The sequence below is a fragment of the Cheilinus undulatus genome, linkage group 13, assembly GCF_018320785.1.
Source record: "Cheilinus undulatus linkage group 13, ASM1832078v1, whole genome shotgun sequence".
Taxonomy (NCBI): domain Eukaryota; kingdom Metazoa; phylum Chordata; class Actinopteri; order Labriformes; family Labridae; genus Cheilinus; species Cheilinus undulatus.
In genome coordinates, this window is record NC_054877.1 from 42,179,358 (window position 1) to 42,198,689 (window position 19,332).

Genomic DNA, 19,332 nt, shown 5'->3' on the forward strand with positions numbered 1-19,332 from the left:
TGAGACTAACGATATCATTTCTGATGACAGTGCTATGTGAACAACTGAGATCATCTGATTTATGTGTTTAGTGTATTTTTCAGCCTTTCCAAAACTCCAGTGCAGCCTCATTTGAGACCTAAAAATCTTCTGGGGCCACCAGAACCCATATAGAGCCATAACATGAGACTCACATGTTTACCTCCTATTGATCTTTCTTCTTTGTTTGTGTCATTAACAGGGAACTTCAGTGCAAATTCTTTGCTTTCAGATACATTTACATTACACAGAGAGAACTTGTGTGATCACAAAGTACTTTTGATAAAACTCTCTTATTTATTTTGTTTTTATCAGGCATCTGCAAAGACTCCTCAGTTTTCTCTTCTATTTGTCTCTGTAAACATAAATTGTGGCCCTGCAAACTCTTCACAAACAGCATTAATTTTTCAAATGCTTATAAATTCCTAAAATCAGGAAACAAGCGGCTCAGTAGAATGTTTAGGAGTGTCACCAGTTCAGATAGGATAGCTGCTGTAATGTTTATAATTTCAGGTTTAACCTCTCAACTCATTTTTGAGTAAATTGAAGTCTCCAGTAACAAAAATGTCTGCTCTCAATGAGGACAGATCCTTGGTGTCCATCGATGACTCTGACCGTGGAGAGGCTGGTTCAGCGCCGCCGCTTGCAGTTGCTAGCATCGCAGTAGCTAGGCCTCCAGTGGTCGTCTATTTTGGCTGTGGATGCCATTACATACATTTTATAAAACTTGTTCCAGGGTATTTGGAGAACTTAAGCTACTGTTATTTACTTCAAATTTGGGAAATTTGGGAAATTTCGGAATTTCCTGAACAATTTTCAGGAATGTAAATGGACCCAACCCCTTTGGGGAAATTTTACTTTGAATGATTGGGCTTTATGATAGAGATTTAATGAAATATTCTGGGAATATTTTAGGTAATTAAGGATCACGTTTTAATGGGATACTTTAGAAAAATGCTTAAGAATGTCACATATTTTAGGTTGTTTCTTTGAAATTTTAGGGAATTTAGATATTATGGAGAATTTGCTTGGAATTTTTCAAATATTTTTATGGGAATTTCACTGAAACTTTTTGGGGAAATTTGTGTTTTTTTGAGGGTGGGGGGCATTTTCATGGGAATTTCATAATTATATTTGTCATTGTTTAGGAGTGTGATTTGAACAGTTTTTAGGTATTTTCTTGGATATTTGGAAAATTTATAGGTTCATTTTCGGAAGTTGATTGAGAATTTTCCTATTGTGGTGGTTTTGTGTGTGTGTGTGTGTGTGTGGGGGGGGGGGTGTCCTTCGAAATCAGGAATTTCAGTGGGTATTTCTGGGCATTTGGATGCTTTGAGGAATTTTCTGTCATTTTATTGAAGTTTGGAGGAATGTATTTTTATATTTTTGGGAGTTTGATACAAAATTTTGAAGGGAATGTGCTTGGGGGTTTTGGGGAATTTATCTGATAAATTTCAGGAATTTAGATGGACTTTTTGATAAAGATTTGATGAAAGACTCAGGGAATAATTTAGGTAATTATGGGGTATGTTTTTATGGGATACCTTAGAAATATGCTTATAAAATTCACAGAGATTTTTAGGTAATTTCTTTGAAATTTTTGGGCATTTGGATATTTTGGTAAATTGGTTGGAATTTTTCAAATATTTTCATGTGAATTTTTCAAATGTATTTTGAAGAGTTTCAATGAAAGATTTTGAGGAAATTTGCAGGATTTTTGTATTTTCATGGGCATCTCATAATCGTAAAGATTTGCTGAAACATTCTGGGAATATCTGAAGTAATTTAGGGATACGATTTTTATGGAATTCTTAAGAAATGTGTTTCAGAATTTTACATTTTTACATTTATTTTTAAGTTGAGGGAATTTGTTTTGATATTTTGGAATATTTTCTCCAAATGTTTCAAGTATGTTCATGTGAATTTGTTTGTATATTTTGTATGTTTTGGCTTCAGTTTCACATTTTCATGGGAATTTGATGAATGTATTTGTGATTTTTCAAAGTAGGATTTGAATTTGGAAAATTTGAATTTGGCTTTGAAATGTATAGTAATTTGATTGGATTTCATTGCATTTTGGGAATTTTTTTTTCTAAGTTTGATACAAAATTTTGGAGGTAATTTGCTTTGAGATTTTGTGGACTTTTTCTGAATATTTTCGGGATGGGATGGATATTTATGGGGAAAAATTATTGGAAAGTTTAGGTGTCATGATAAAGAATCATTGTAACACTTGGGCAACTGTTTATGTTTATGTGATAATTAGAACAACATCTCCATGATCGTTCTGACCTCGAGTTCATCGAAAGTTTAGTTCTGATCCAACAACGTCCAAACACCAAAGATGTAATGTTAGGGTGTGTAAGATTTGTAGTCATATTTTACTGATTTTTCCAACAGGAAGCATCACAAGTTTCAAGACTTGAGAAAGCACAAAGAAAGAGAAATCACTTTTAAAAAAGAAACACTTAGGCCAAGATTTTTTTTTACATATAACATTGAAAAAATGTGATGCTACAGTGGCTTAGCATAAGAAATTTGTGTGTCATTCCATGTCAAACAGCATGCTTTTACACTGCAGTGCAATCAAAAGGAATATAAATGTGATACAATCAAATGTCAGGATGTAAGCCGTAGTCTGAATGTGGATAACAAACATTCATTAGCAAAACAAAATCTACATCATTAAAATCAAAGACATACAACAGGTTTTTAAAGGAATACCTAAAAAAAAAGAAAAAAAAAAAAAAGTTCTTTCAGCTCGACTGAAGAGGTAGCCGAGAGTTAGCGGAGCTCATCAGGAAGGAGCTGGCCTTTGTCCTCAGCGTCTGCCAAAGTTTAAAAATCCTTATAAATCACACTGAGGAATCAGTCACTCAGGAAGCAGTAATTCAAAACATGCAGTTAAAAGAGTCTCTTCTTTCTTTGCTTGCTGTCTTACACAGAATGTCAGATTCATCTGTACCTCAGCATCGTTCATCCAGCACAGCAACACCTTTAAGGGGAAACTGTGAACCTAGCACCTATCTCTAATGAAAATACAGGATTCATTCTAAAACATGGCTGATGCTTTTCTATTGTCATTAAGAATTTTTCTACATTAATGTCAGATTTAAGACGAGTCTGACTCTTTCACAGAAATCTAAGCTGCTGCTGCCTGTCACACACTTGCTCACAGTTTTTTAGTTTGTATCTCTGACCCTGTTTGCACCTTAACATCCATAACAGGTGATGTGAAAACCAGCGGTTCAGCTTGATGCTGATTTGCATCCCAATGCATCCTGGGATGGATAGGAATAGGAATGCACCTATACAATTAACTTAAGGATAATTTTGGCAAATTATTTCAATCACTGGTTCATAGCTAGTTATCCCTGCCTGCTATCTACGGTGAAGCTGCTCGTATTACTTGAATGGGGTGAACTATCCATGAGCTACGTAGCTAGTGGGGCCTCTTTAACAGCTTTTCTCCATGAAGTGAAGCCTGCAAGTTAAAAAGACGTGCCGGATATATTGGGGTGGACAATGGCCTTTTTCCCAAGAGACCCTCCGACTTGTATCTGAGGAAAGCTAAACCTACCATGGACCCTCTTTCAACTGTTTTCACTGACAAATCCGACCATAATAATCCCATCTAGATCTATGTATAAACTATCCAATATTATGATGGCATATAAGGGCCACTCTTAAAAAGAAGATCTGTTAACTTTCGAGACAATATGCAAAATTTTAAGTTTAAATTTGTCAACTGGGGTTATCCAAACAGCATTTTCAGTTAGGTTTCTGATGAAGTTTTGACTGAAAACGGTTGTGAATTTATGACTTTAAACACTTGACATTTTAGGGTTAATATTTTAAATTTTCAACCTCCTAAGACCCTGCATGCATATATGAGGACATCACATCTTGTCTTAATGATCTCTGCTATTAGAATATTTGGGATTATTATCCAAATGTCCATTGACTGATGGGGGTTTCAGGCATTTTCATGGAATTTTGAAGACTGCATTTGTATTTTTTTTTTTTTTTTTTTTTTTGAATTTGCAATGAAATTTTTTGGGGAATTTGTAATGGGATTTTTGGGGTGACATTTTTATTGGAATGTTTTAGCTTTATGACAAAATTTCACTTAAAGATTTGAGGATTGTTGAAAGAAATATTGGGGTAATTTTTTTGGGATACTTTAAAAGTGTTGAAAGAATTTTCATAGATATTTTAGGTAATTTATTTAAAATTTTAGGGAATTTGTTTGAATTTTGGGATCGAAAATTTCTAAGAAATTCCTGTCTAAAAACAATGTAGATTTTTAACTTATCGTGTCTAACTTATCCCAAATAATTGGGAGAAACTACAAGAAGTTTCCAAACAAAAGCTCAGGTCTCAGGCAGTTAACACTTGGATTTTTTTTTCTTGCAAATATACAACTCTATAACCTAAAAATTCAATTTTTCTCTCAAAAATTTTGACTTTTTTTTCCTCAAAGATTAGCAGATCCTCTTGATTTTTTTATTTTTAAGGGTTTCCCTAGAACACTGTCTTCTGTGATGTTACTAATCATGATTTTAAAAAATCATCTAGACTTGCTCCCTCTGTCCCATAAAGTAAAGAAAGAACCCAGATAAAAAAGCAGGTTTTCACAAGATTAGTATTTTTTTCAAGAAATTACCAAATTTCCATGCTGTCTTGGGAAAAAAGGAGTAAAATCAGATGTATACATGTCTTTCTATAACGGTCTACCTTTTTAACATCCCACCCATCTCTACGTTTAAACATGTTTGTTCTATTTAGGTTTGAAAGGTTAGACATTTTTAAAACTTTGGACTGGGATTCCTCAAAACGAGGTGGTGGTGGGTCCTGATGCCAGACCAGTTGATCTTTTATGTATTAATGTTGGTGCGCTACAGTCGTGTCACTATCACTGAAGTCTCCTGTCTTGTTAACAGTGGTCAGCACACACACAACCTTCAGTCTTTGGCTGCAGTATTGCAATACAACCATTTGCTGGTTAAAATACTGGAAAAATATGTTCTTAATTAAACAGTTCAATAAACTTCAGTTATGATAAGGGCTGTCAGGATTAATTAAGATAATTGTGATTAATTATGGCCAAATATTAGTGCACTATTTTTTCAAAATCGCAATTAATCGCACGCTTTATTATCCCTTTCAGTAAACTTTGGTTAATTCACATCAGCCTCTCCCTGCTCCCACAGTGATGTAAAAGATGTCCACCGCTGCGTCTTCTTCATGTCTCATTTTCACTGTACCCAAACAGGAAGTCAATCAGCCTTAGTTCAAGATGGCAGAAAACCCAAAATGACATGAAAACTGTTCTAAATGCAAAATAATGGAATTAGAAAATATGATCCAAAGGGTTAACTACAAAGTGAGATTAATTGCAATTAAAAATCTCAGTCTTTTGACAGCCTGAGTCAGATGTCATCTGAGCTCTTATAATTATTTCTGATGTTATTTTGAACCCATAACAAGTCCTTTTTGCTGTGGTTCGGTTCATGTTATAAGAGCAGTTCTGTATCCAAACAGGAAGTCAATCCCCCTTAGTTTAAATAAAATCAAAGATGACAACAGGCTAGTGTAAAATGCAAAATACTGGAAATCTGAAATGCGGTAGAAAGGGTGCAATGAATTGTGATTAACTACAGAAATTCTGTAGTTTGTTGTGATTACAGTCTTTTGACAGCCCTAATTATGATCAATGTAGACTATTTGAATTTCAATAATTATGACCCATTCCTAGAATCAACAACAATGACAACCTTATTAACTTTGTGGGACAGCCGGTCTCTGCCAACATGAGGGAACTTTCTCCATTAAAGCCTCTAATCAAAGTCTGCCTCTGTTTGCAGCAACAGCAGGCGAGTTAATGAGACGGGGCATTCAGTCAGGATGGGCTTTTAGTTCATGTTGAACATTGTTCACTTTTGTATGGAGCTAAGCTAACAGTTTCCCCTGCTTCCAGTGTTTGCTCAAAGCTACGTCAGTCTCTACGGCAGATAAACGACACTGAACCTGATCAGACTTCAAACCCATTCACTGTTATGTAGAAAGATCTTTACAGTACGTGGTACCCTTTTATCAAACAAACATGTCGTATAACTGTGATTTGCCAATTAAAAAAAAAAACAAAAACAAAAACTTTACCCCGTGACTGACAGTAACAAAACAGTGCGTGGAGCTCAAGGCAGGAAACAGTTCAATCTTTAGGAGCTGAACTCACCCCTGAACATATTTGGCACCAAAATAAGCAAAAAATTAAAGATGCAGCCATAGAAAGTAAAAAAAAAAAAATAGAAATAAATAAATAAACAAAGCTGCAACACATTTTGGAAACATTATAAGCTTGCAGATGCAAAAATAATTTGAGGTGTGACACTTTCCTTCTCCTTGTTCTCAGTCCGAAGTCATGGCTACATCTCCTTTACAGACAAGCATGCCAGGTAGTACACACACCTCACACACCCACCCACACACACCCTAGGTTCTTCTGTCTTAAGGCTAAAACCAAGCTTTATTGTAACGACTGTGAAATAAGGCAAATGACTGAAAATAAGGTTTATACGTCTTAAAAAGGGATTCTTGAGCATTGCTACAGGCATAGGGGATTATTGTGGTAATGGATTAATGATCATTACCATGATGATGCAATGATATAAAAGCGAATTACACAAAGGCATCTTTAAATACTGATGAAAACAAAAATAAGAGCTTTTATGAAAAAATATATATTACTTAAATATAAATAAATAAATAAATAAACTGTGAACTGAAATAGAGAAAATAATACAAAAAAATAAAAGATTGTGGACACATTCACTCATCCAAGGCCTGTATTCTCATGGCATCATAATCTACACCAGCTGAGGCCGTCATCCCACCGTCCTCTGTAAAATAGTTCAAATAAACCGTTCACATCTCCTCAGGCTCTGCCCTGCAGCACTGTGCTTTAATATCCACGCTGTGATGCCATGATGTCCATAAAATTTAAAGAATAAACCATTCACTACATCCTCAAGGTTTTTGCAGGTGGTCCCCTTACAACTACAACCTATGCTTAGAAAACTACATACATCCTAACGTCATGAGTCCATGTTGGTGAGAGGGCTTCAGATGAACCATTCCTTCTTGCTCTCGTCGATGGTTTCGGTAAAGGCAGGGTCGTTGACGATGATTGCAGCGTCGGCACAGTCTGCTGACTCAGCGCCCTTGGCCTCGTTGGTGTGATAGGAGCCTTTATGACGGAACAGGTGGCGGATCACAAACACCATGATCCCAAGGACAATGAAGATCACCATGGAGATGATTCCTGGAGGCAAAACAGAAGTGCACTCTTTACAACAAAGGAAAGGAAATCTGATATGCCATGACATGCAATCTATGGACAAAAGTATTTGGTCACACCTGCTGATTACTGAATTCAAGTGTTTCAACCAGGCCTGTTACCACAGGTGTATAAAATCAACCACCTAGCCATGCAGTCTCTATTTACAAACATTTGTGCTACAAAATCAGTTGTTCTGAAGAGCTCAGTGAATGAAAGCGTGGTGCTGTGACGGGTGGCACCTTCGCAATAACACAGTTTATAAGAAAGTGATGGAAGCATTCAGGAACAACAGACACGGAGCAGAAGACCACTTAAATCAAGGAGTGGGGTCAACAACTGCTAAAGTGCATGATGTCTTAAAGTCGTGACAACTGAGGAGGGATAATAGTATGGGGCTGTAAACAGAATAAGATTTACCTCCAATTATTGCAGAGTTTCTGTCCACTTTATCCCCACTGACCCGATCCTCCTTAAAGGGGAAACCAGCTCCAGCTAGGAACAGAGGAAATAGTTAAAAGTTTTAGATTTCAGCAAACTTTTAAAATGTGATCATTTTCTTATAAAGAGTTTTATCTCTCTACCAGCTTCTAAGTGCCACGGGTCACTTGCGGAGGCCATGGGGGAGATGGTCAGCGGTGAGGCTCCACAGTTAGATGGCACCAGGATCCCATGGGTGCTGACAGGGGCTGCCATGCCTGAACGCAGCGCAGCTTTCAGTGGTGCCACGCTGTTCAGCTGAACTCTTGACAGACAGCCGACAAAGCCGGGCGTGTTGTATCGCTCAATCAGGATGGGATCAATTTGGCCTGTTTCTGTAAGAAAAGCATGAGGAAAGTTTTAACAGCTCAGACCCTTTCAGACCTCTATGAATCTCTGCAGCAGTAATACGACTGAAACTTTTCAGGGACCAAAATGACTATGATGAGCCCTTTTTACAGGATCTGTAGATTAAGTTAATCTTCAGTAGGTTATTTTGGGCTGCTGGTAGATTGAAGTCGTGAAAATAAAACATTTACAGCCTATCTTTACGTGTTTAAAAGCCAGATTCACTTCTGATAATAGTTATTGATTATGTCTCATATTACCTCTGGGAAAGAGGGAAGGAAGAGAAAGTGCATATGTGCCATTTCACAAAGGGGGAGAGAAAAAAGAGAAAAACCTGATGTAACTCTGTTTACAAGTGAAGTGTGAAAGCAATGCAGCAACTATAAATCACTTCCTTTGCCCCTGTAAAAACTGTTACTTTCTTTTTTAGCATTTTGTAAAAGGATTGAATGAAAGTGAGCTCTGCTGGCTTTGCTTGTACCTGCACAGGCAAGTGCTTGGTCTGACCACCCCTTGTATAATGTAGTTTTTGAACACCTGGTGCTATCACTGTATACTCCTGGAAAAATGTGGGAAGGTTTAACGGTATTAAAAAATAAATACCTCCCATCCCACTTGCATTCATTAAAATACTTACCAAAGACTTTTCCAAGAAATATACTTTTGATCATGTTGAACTGAATGTCAGAGGTCTCAGGTAGAGTGTATGTGGACACTGGATAGTGGTCCAGCTACAAAGAGACAAAACAAAAAGACAGGGACAAATTTAACAGACAACTTAATGCTGATAGACTTCCATAACCATAAACACCTGCTCACCTGCCAGAGTAGGCTTTGACACTAAAGTTTTTTTGGGGGGGTCTTAATAAAAACCGAGATACACGTCTGTCTGTGTTGATTTGCATACCACACCATTTCTCCGATTGTCCTTGATATCTCTCAGAAGACTTCTTGGGGGTACTGGTTAAAAACTGGTGCCATGAAAAAAATCCTAAATATGTACATATTTCCTATAAAAACCCAAAATATGGTGCCAAGTCATCATTCAGGGACTTCTGTTGCAATAAATTTACAAATGTTGGTGCTTTGAATAACGTCACACCCAAGTTTAATGCTTTCTATATGCTACAACCTTGTAAAAGTAAATGACAGAGCCAGATAACAACTGGACTTTGTTGAATGACGCCCATAGGAAAATGTATTTAGTTTAAATCATACACCTGCTCTATGACTGGATCAAAGTAAGCTCTTTTTACAGCGCTTCTTTATACTCATATTAAACAAGAAAATACAGTGGATGTGTCACATTTTGCTGTTAGAATCATTTGCTGAGAAGTTTAATTACTGTATTGTCAGCTTTAGTTGCTGGTGCTGCATAAACATGTTTGAATATGGGTGTGTCTCTGCACAGCCAGCATCACACGACAGATGGACCGTGTGATTCTTTGTAAAAGTGCCACAATAAAAGTGTGTGCACTAAAACTCGGTCGAAAAGTCAGAAGGCACAGCTTTATTGCTCCCCTTATTGTGTTTTAGGCCTATTACTGCACATACACACCGGTGCACAGAGACGCTGAGCCATTATGCAGTTATTTGGGGGGAAAAAACACCTCTTTCCATGCAAATTGGCCTCATTGCAATAGGCATCTAAAGCAGAATATGGTAATAACACAGCATAAATAGAGTAAATATTAGCCCACTTTCAGCTAGAGTTGATGGAAGAGCACCACAGTTTTGTGGCGCACAAACTTTCTAAAGATCAGGAAACAATCCCACCTCTGTATGACTTACAAACAAATTATGATAAATGATGGGTAAAAAGGTCAGTGAAAATTACTTTGACATTGCTACATTACTAAGCCATAACCAGGAGTTAAATCAGTCTGAGACTCCCAGCTGCTTTTCAATCTTTGAGTGGCACCATCAGCATGACAAAGATGTTTTCTTAGGGTTTCTTTCATTCAGAGAGGAAACTCAAGTCAACATATCAGCATTGATTTTAATCAAAGACTCTGTCTGTTATTCTGAATATTTAACATGGATTGTCAGAATCCAAGCGAGATGCGGGGGGATTGAACAGACCTGTTGCGAGAGCAGGCAGGAGCAGGATTAAGAAAGGAGTCCCACATAGGGCTCTAGATACTGTTATCAGTTATTTATTTTTTTGTTGTATTAAAAATTCTCACAAGCTTTCATGAACTGATTACAAAGTCAGCCATGCAATGTGACTTCTTATAAAGATAAGCCTATTTCCAATTTCACTACTGCAGGGTGGTGTTAAGAACTTGGATATTTTGGCAGCTACTCTGATTTCAAAGAGTATGTCGGGGATATTAGGTAGTGTTTGTAGATGTATTTTAGTTTTCAAAAGAGCCATGTTTTTCTGTTGATGAAGAACTCCTTTTCAGAGATCTGTCACTGACCAAGACATACAATAATTCAGGCATGGACAAGAAATTAATTGGCATGCAATCAAGGTTTTAGCATTTTTCCAGTTTTCTTGTAGCTGTATTGAGAATAGTGACATCTCTAACACTGTAGGCCTGTGGAACAACAAAAGCTGAGCAGATGAATGTACCAAATGCAACACACAGTGTAAAAGCCATAACCAACATCCATCTGAACAACTCTAACATATGAACTATAACTTTGATGTAAAGAAAGAGCCTGCTGATTTATCACAGCTTACAGTATTTATTCTGTCTTTATTTAAAACTGCAGTGGTTGGAGAAACACATACCTGTAGTCGTATCTCCCTTTCGTTTCTAGATATGTTGACGGAGTGTGGCTGTCCGTTGGCCATGTTCCGGTGGTCAACATCTATGGTGTACGGTTCTGTTAGCCCACCGAGACTGTAGCGGATCTGGAGAGTGCCTGAAAACACACAACACATTTAAAGTCTGTTTTAATAAAAGACAATGATATATCAGCAGTTCTTCAAAATAATGGCTGAACATGAAGAATCAAAGGAATATCCAAAATGCAGGGCTGATAAACTCACTATGACGTTTACTAAACATGTAAGCATAATCTAGACCTCCATCTCTCTCTTTGAACAGCTTTAACATTTAAAACCAAAAATGTATGACGTTGATAGGCTCACCATTGTGCCTGAGCACCACAGCCATATAGTCCTGAGTCCTGGAGCTGATGTAGACCAGGATGCTGGGAGCACTGGAGGTGCTGAAGCTGAACACCAGCTCCTCTTGGGTAAGATTTGACTCAACTGGAACACTGACTCCTGGTGAGCCCCTCAAGTCCGGCAAAGAAAAAGACCCCACCTCCGGCAGGAAGTCATAGCGGACCAGGGTTCCTGTCTCAAAGTAACCACCAACATCTACCCCACACAGAAACAACAGAAGAAGAAACATAGTTAACTTTAAAAGAGAGGTGCCGAAGCTCCTTTGTAACAACATCAGATCTAATGAAAGATGGCATCCTCTGACCTAAGCAGGCGTTGTCCTGTATTATGCCTGGTACAAAGAAAAAAAATCTGTATTCTAAAATAGCTGCCCTCATTTTAGTGAGCAACGACAGGGAGAGAAAAGGATGAAAAAAAAAAAAAAAACTCATCCTTTTTAACCCTATCCTCTTTTTCCTTCCTTCTCTGTCTCTTTTTGAAAGACAAAAATAGAGGGCCAATTTCCAAGAGGAAGAAAAATATACACAAAAACTAAATATCATGAATAACACATGACGCTCAATCTGCTTTAGAAACTGACAAAGAGAGATATTTGGTAACACTTTCTACGAACCTACCTCTTACAATGCATTATGAGAGGTCAGTTCATAGAAAGTGTTACCAGATATTTCATCTTTGATTTCTTTTTTTAAAGATAAAAGAAACAATTAAACGAGAATGTAGCTGGTGACTGTCACTTTATAGCTAAAGCTTTAGATTAACCATGTTTTCATTCATATTGCAATTTTAAAATATCCAATAAGCAAAACGATGCCTGAAAGGCAATGTGAAGTTAAAAAAAGACAACTCAAATTTTCTATTCACAAGCCATGTCCTCTCTCAGAATTGGACGTTTTAAAGGTCGGATAAAGCCCTGGATACAGTTCCTATAAAAAGTATTCACACTCTTGGATGTTTTCCCCTTTTATAAATCAATTATGGTCAGTATAAGTTGGCTTTTTTAATGAAAAAAAAGAAAACCCTTAAATTTCAAAGTAAAAACAGATTTCTACAAAGTAATGTCAATCAAATAAAAATATGTAGGGTAAAACAAGTGACTGCATAAATATTCACCCCCTTTAAAGTAACTGACCTGATTCAACAGAGGCCCAGACAAATGACGCTTTTAGTCTCAGAGTTAGTGAAATGAAACACCTGAGTGCAGGAAATGTGTCTCAAGTGATTGTAGTATAAAGACACCTGTGTCTGGAAGCTCTAGTCACTTGTTAACCAGTATTCCTGGCTACCATTACACCATGAAGACAAAAGAACACTCAAAGCAACTCAGAGAAAAGAAAATTTCTGGGGAATTTTCAGTTCCCCAGAGTTGAGTTAAATCCATCATCAAGAAATAAAAGGATTATGGCACATGTGTAAATCTGCCTAGATCACGCTGTCCTCACAAACTGAGTGACCATGCAAGAAGGAGACTAGTGAGAGAGACCACAAAGACACCTATGACTACTCTGAAGGAGTAATAAGCTTGAGCAGCTGAGATGAGAGAGACTCTGAATACAACTGTTGGCCAGGTTCTTCACCAGTCAAAGCTTTATGGGAGAGAAGATTAAATCTGGACCAGAGCTCACCAGAAGGCATGTGGGAGACTCCATGGTCAAGTGGAAGAAAGTTCTTTGGTTTAGTGAGAACAACATGATGACACAAAACACACACATCAACAAAAACACTCCATCCCCACTGTGAAGCACAGTGGTGGCAGCATCATGCTGTGGGGATGCTTCTCAGCAGCTGGCCCCGGAAGGATTGTAAAGGTAGAGGGTAAAATGAATGCAGCAAAATATAGGCAAACCATAGAGGACAATCTTATTCAGTCTGACGGAGAACTAAAGCTTGGGGGAAGATTTATCTTCCAGCATGACAATGACCCAAAGCTACACAGAAATTGTTCAGACAACAAGGTAAATGTTCTGGAGTGGTTGAGTCAAAGCCTTGAACTTGAAAAGCAGTTTTGCAAAAGGGGCCTTTACTAAATACTGACTTGAAGGGGGTGAAAATTTAATCAGTCACTTATTTACATTACATGTTTTTGTTTATTTGACATTACTTTACAGAAAACTGTTCTCTCTTAGACAGTTTTTTTGTCACAAAGCCAAATTATATCGACAATGATTGATTTATAAAATCAATAAAAGGATAAAACAACCAATTGATGAATTCTTTTTAGAGGCACTATACAGGAGTTGATCAGATGAATCTCCAGCTAGAAAGCAAACAAAAAAGCTCTTCTGATGTGGTGGCCCTAACATTTTACACAGTTTGGCAAATTTCCTGCATTGTTTCATTACTTGTGTGCACATTTTTGCAATGCAATACCATGTGCACTGGTTGCAAAACTGCACACACAAATGTATATATCTGCAGGCACAGATTATAAACCAGTTATAGAAAGCAAAATAATGACTGGTGCCTGAAGCAGAAAGACAACTTTAGAGCTACCATGCACACTTTACACACATTGGTTCATTTATCCACAGTAGCATTGTCATTGGGTTATCAAATGGTTTCATCTTACATAACAAATTTTCCTCATATCTCGAGGGCTGCTGCCACTAAAAGTGAGACAAACATCAGGGTTTTAGTGTAATACTGAGGGATTTTTCTATGTGCTTATTTAAAACAATAGTCACATGCTTCTGTCCTGGGTTACTTCTTTCCCCTCAGGAGGTTGTCACTGAGGTATCAAACTATGATGTGATCTAATCTAACGTACCATCAGTGCAGAAGGGTCCATCATACGCAGTAAGAGAGCAGTCACAGGAATATCCGTTATACTGCTCCACACACTTCCCTCCATTCCTGCAGTGCATCCCGTAGCTGCTGCAATGACCCCAGCAGCCTGGGTTCACTCCAGGAGTCACCTTTGCCCTCCCTTCAAGGTCAAAGGTCACACCGTTTATCTTCAAGGCCCGCATGCAGCCCAGGAAACCCCTCTGCCCACTGGAGGCACCTGGCAGACATGACATAAAGCAAAGAATTGGTTAAGAGAGAGAGCAGTGGGATCTACAGCAGTTTCATTCATGTTACACAACAACAACTCAGTCACTTTGATAATGAAAAGACTCTACTATGGCAGAACTGCACCAGTGTTGCCACTCAAATAACTCTTAGACAACAAGCCACACATGCATTTACACACTGATGGCTGAGGATGTGTGTGCTATTACTATAACTTCATCTCATTCATTCATAGCTGCAGCAATACAGTAAGACGGTTTTGAAATGCAAACAAACTGACACATAGATATATAATCAAAAAGGTAATTTATTGCAGTTGTAACTGCAGGAATTCAGCAATCAATCCTAGTAAAAAAATGATTGTTTGACAGCCCTATTTAAGGTGTAACATTGCCTTTAAAATTAGAAGCTTCACTGAAGTGAACAGGTTTAGACTTCTATCTTAGCATGTCATATATTGGAATGTAAAGGTCCGGCACTTTCATACAAGGCCTTTTTAAATACTCATTAGACAGTGTAGCCCTGATGACAGGATCCATTGAGATGAACACTGAAGTGATGTATGATATCGGATGTGACAGCTACAGAGAACACATTACAGTGTAACAGTTGTGTGTGCGTATGGGAGCCTTACCAACATAGAGCTCACTGTAGAACTCCATCTTTGTGTGTCCCTGAGGGGGGGTGGGTCTCACCTCCCTGTACTGTCCATCAAGTCGCAGCACCGCCTCCTTGATGTTCTTTTCCACCTCCACACGATGCCACTGGTCATCATTTAAAAGAATCGGTGAGTGGACACTGAGCTCCACACGTTCACTGCCCACATCGAAGGAGAAAACGACTACAGAGCCTCCTAGAAAAACAGAGACAAAAAAATCGAACAGTTTTCAGAGCTGACCCTCCATTGGCTTTATGATCTACTAACTCACCATTAAGAGAGTCTACTCTCATAGCAGCAGTTGGTGGGCTACTTCCACATAAACAAACTTTTGCAAGCGCCGAGTCAAACCGTGCAAGAGCAAATTGTGATCTTAATTTCCTTACTGCAGCATGTTTAAAAAGACTAAGGGTGTCCACACGACCAATTCCAGATATTTGAGAGTGTTTTTCATCCTGAATCCTAAACCAAAGGTTAGTTATAAACAGGGGTGGAAAGTAATCAAAATTAAAGTAATTGAGTAGTTCTTGGGTACATTTACTTTTTTGAGTCCATTTTGAAATCAGTACTTTTACTTCTACTTAAAGGGGACTCATTATACCCTTTAAAGACAAGTTTATATTGGCGCTCGTGGACAAGTTATGACCTGCACATTCACCACGCTATGAAACAATCATGGAACATTACGAGACGGAGATGTTTTAAAGTTAAATGCAATGGCTGCTGCACTGTGTCACTCCGCCCAGTGGTTCACTCAAGAAATAGTTCAGACTATTTGCTTCATGTGTCATAATGTTACATAATTATAGGTTATTATTTCATAGCGTGGTGAATGTGCAGGTCACAATTTGTCCACGAGCGCGTTTTGGAGTTGTTGGATTGTGTATTTGATGAGTTTGATGAGGGAAAGCAAGAATTCCGTCTGCTAAAATAGCGTTCGCGGTGCAGCTGGTTTAACGGTCCCCCCTGGTCTAGAAACAGCTTGCACGGACAACTAAAGGAAACGGACCTATTACTAAGACTATAGGAATTATGGCAATGGGTGAATTTGCCAAAATGTTGAAGTATCCCTTTAAGTGTTGAAATCTGAGGCTTAACCTTTTCAGATGTGATTTCAACTCCCAAAGTGTAATTTTTACTCCTTTCTGAGCGAAATGATCTTCAGTGTTTGAGTAATTTCTGAGTGTTGATCCACCATTTCAATTATGTAAGGAGTCCACTGATCTGAGCTACGCTAACTGGGATTTAAAAACTGTACGGATGTGTGGAGTTTCCATCATGTCCTTGGGCAGAGTGTTTGGATGCGTTTTATATGTTTTTAGTTGTGTTTTGATGTTAACTATTGTACAGTGATCCCTGCTGGGGTTGTTTTACTCATGTTTCTGGTGGACGTGAGACCCATTTGCACCATGAGTGAAGTTACCAACTCAGTTAAATTCTCGTCTGTGACTTTGTGCTCCTAAAGGAGGCATAGTGCATTTTTTTCATCGGTAACATTGCCTTGCAATAAGATTGACTCTCTGCCCTATTGTTGCCAGAGGATAACCATCTTACCACAGATTTTCTAGGGCTAATGCAGCTCTCCATATTGTAAAATGCTTTTTTTTTTAAGTTTAAAAAAGTATTGTAAATATATTAAGTTTGGACCATTATAGATATTTTCATAGTGTTTAGTTGAACTCTAGTTGAGTTTAATTACCTATATCAATTTTGTTGTGTGTTTAATTTTAATATAGAGGTGTGACTTCACCTGAACAACCTGGTTGGAGATCGATTCTTTTGATGCACTTACCAATAAGGAAAGACCACATTTTACTCTACAAATCCTCTGTAGCTACTCAGTATTCAGTACTTACAGTAAACTTTAAACTAAATACTGTTCACTTTTACTTGAGTAGATTTATAGACCAGTACTTTTACCTTTTCTTAAGTAAATTTGAACCGAAGTTACTACACCAAATCGTGCTGCACTAGTGCGAATGGGTCTGAAATTCAAGAAGGGATATCAGCAAGTGACGTGCATCTTTAAATAGCTCATGCTGTATGCATGTCACAGACAAACCTCTGAGTTCTATGTGAAGGAAATTTGTTGTTCCAAGGTTCTCCAGAAAGACACCATGGGTGGAGGAAGTCTTAAAGTAGAAAGAGATGTCAGTGCTGGTTTCTCCTCTAAAAGAAGGGAAGTGCAGATAGGAGGCAGGACTGCTGAAGGACGCTGCGTTCCAGTAGTTCCCTTTAGAAAAATAAGAACATGAAATATGATGTTTAAAATATCTTTAATGATTGTAAAGGACAGACAAAGCCCCCATACATGTCGCATCAACATTCATACTGGGTAAATGGATACCAGAGTGACTACATATTATTGCATGCTCTCATTCTTATCACTGATGATATGTCTTCACTGACAACCCTCAATTAGAACTCACTTGCCTGCTTCTTATGCAGATATAAGGCTAAACACAATCTCCTTGGCTCTCAGGCTTACTGTGAATTATTTGTAGTGCATACCTATTTCCTTTAGATGCATGCTGATGACAAAATGAGAGAGAACAAAGTGAACACCACTAGCCTCTTCTATCATTCCTATGAATTCCTGCATGCTAATATGCAGTAAGACACTATTCATTTGTAATATGAGCGCTGATAGTATTAATGTATGGTGCCAAATTAGCTATATTCTGAGAAGTTGTGGGGCCAACAAGGCTGGACAGAAGCCTACTGATGGACTACCACAGATAACACTAGTTGAAGGGGCAGTTTTAAAAGTATCCTCGTAGAGGAGAGTGGAGTAAGATGAGCTAGTGAGTAAGTTGATCTACTTATATCTAGGCAACTGTGCATAGGTTTTTTCATGTGACCATGAAATCAGCAAGTATCCATATATTTTTTCTTGCTGTGTTTGGAACAAATTGAAGGAAACCTACATTTTTAGAAGGAGTGATTACATGCAATGAAACTTGGATCTTCAAATACAATCTTGAGACAAAACGACAGTCAATGTATGAAAACGCCATCGTCACCAATCAGTACCAAATCATCATCGGTTTGCATTGAGGTGCATTCATACCTAGCATTACTCCTGGTATCCAATTACCCTGCAGAGAAGTGTTTAGAGACACTTACGATCTCCTTGGCATCTCAGTGGTCCTATTGTCAGTTTGGCCTCAGATCCAGCTCTGCTTGTGTCTCCAACAACAACCTGACTGACTGGTAAATGGTCTTTGTACACCAGCAGGCCTGCATCTTCCCTCCTGCACACGCACACATAGACAAATGAAGTAAGACAAACTTTTTAGCCATGTCAGGAATGATTGTAAAATGAGACATAAATAGGCAAAAAGTGGCAAAAAATTGTTTAAAAGTGGCAAAGTAGCAGTTGAGTGGCAAAAAAGTGATAAATATATGTGAAAAGCAATAAAATGGGTTAAGATGGAAAATACGTCCAAGAAAAGGGAGAAAAACAGCAAAAAACTTGTAAAAATGGCAAAAATGGCATTGGCAAATGGCAAATGACAGTGGGAAACATGAGTCAAAAGTGACAAAAAAATAGCAAACATGAGGGAAAAGGGGATTAAAATGGATTAAAATGGAAAATAATTTGGAGAAAAGTGTGAAAAGTGACAAAAATGGGCAAAAATACAGCAAAAAGATATAAAGTGCAGAATAGAAAGGGCAAAAATGGATGAAAAGCAGCAAAAATAGTTTTAGAAGTCACCAAAAAATTGGAAAAAATACAAAGTGCAAACATTGGCGAGAAGTTGTAGTAAAATGGGTTAAATATATAGCTAATTAACAGAAAAGGTTGAGAATTAGGAAACTGTTTCAAAAGTGGTTAAGAGGGCAAAATATGGCAACAATGGGCTAAAAGTGCCACATATTTGTTGCAAAAATGGGCCAATTGATCATTACAGAGAACAACAAATAAATACTATTGAATACAAATTTTATAAAAGTAAGAAAGTTCTCTAAAATATTCACAAACCTGTTTTAAACAGATAGATTGGTTCAAGATGTTGAACCTAACACACAAATATCAGCAGGAATACAAATCTAATGTTGTGCATCCCTAGTTCAAAGTAATTACAATTATTAACTTGAATGTTTTCTATAATTTGTAAAAATGTGGCCTTCTGGCAGAGAGAATAAATTCCAGGCAGCCTTCTCAGCAACCAAAGATGCCCATACCTGACATAATTTTCTCATTACATAGCAAAAATGTTTCTTTGATATGAACCGATCTCAGATAAGACAATTTAATAAATGTCAGGGTTTTGAGAACTTCTTAAAAACTTTAATTTAGAAATGCCCATGTCTCTGTCTATTGATTTTAAG

General features: G+C 37.7%; 1 protein-coding gene across 1 annotated transcript in view; it reads right to left on the reverse strand.

Moving 5' to 3' along the window:
• Nucleotides 1–3,043: 3,043 nt before the first annotated feature.
• Nucleotides 3,044–19,332, reverse strand: part of LOC121520746 (contactin-associated protein-like 2) — a 50,288-nt gene continuing 33,999 nt past the window's right edge. The window contains exons 16-25 of the mRNA XM_041804352.1: nucleotides 18,124–18,251; nucleotides 17,060–17,230; nucleotides 14,974–15,192; nucleotides 14,095–14,331; nucleotides 11,289–11,522; nucleotides 10,926–11,059; nucleotides 8,823–8,916; nucleotides 7,942–8,172; nucleotides 7,778–7,852; nucleotides 3,044–7,342 (exon numbers count right to left, since the gene is read on the reverse strand). Coding sequence (XP_041660286.1) covers nucleotides 7,143–7,342; nucleotides 7,778–7,852; nucleotides 7,942–8,172; nucleotides 8,823–8,916; nucleotides 10,926–11,059; nucleotides 11,289–11,522; nucleotides 14,095–14,331; nucleotides 14,974–15,192; nucleotides 17,060–17,230; nucleotides 18,124–18,251 — 1,723 coding nt within the window. The 3' untranslated portion in view covers nucleotides 3,044–7,142. The remainder of the gene's footprint in view (nucleotides 7,343–7,777; nucleotides 7,853–7,941; nucleotides 8,173–8,822; nucleotides 8,917–10,925; nucleotides 11,060–11,288; nucleotides 11,523–14,094; nucleotides 14,332–14,973; nucleotides 15,193–17,059; nucleotides 17,231–18,123; nucleotides 18,252–19,332) is intronic.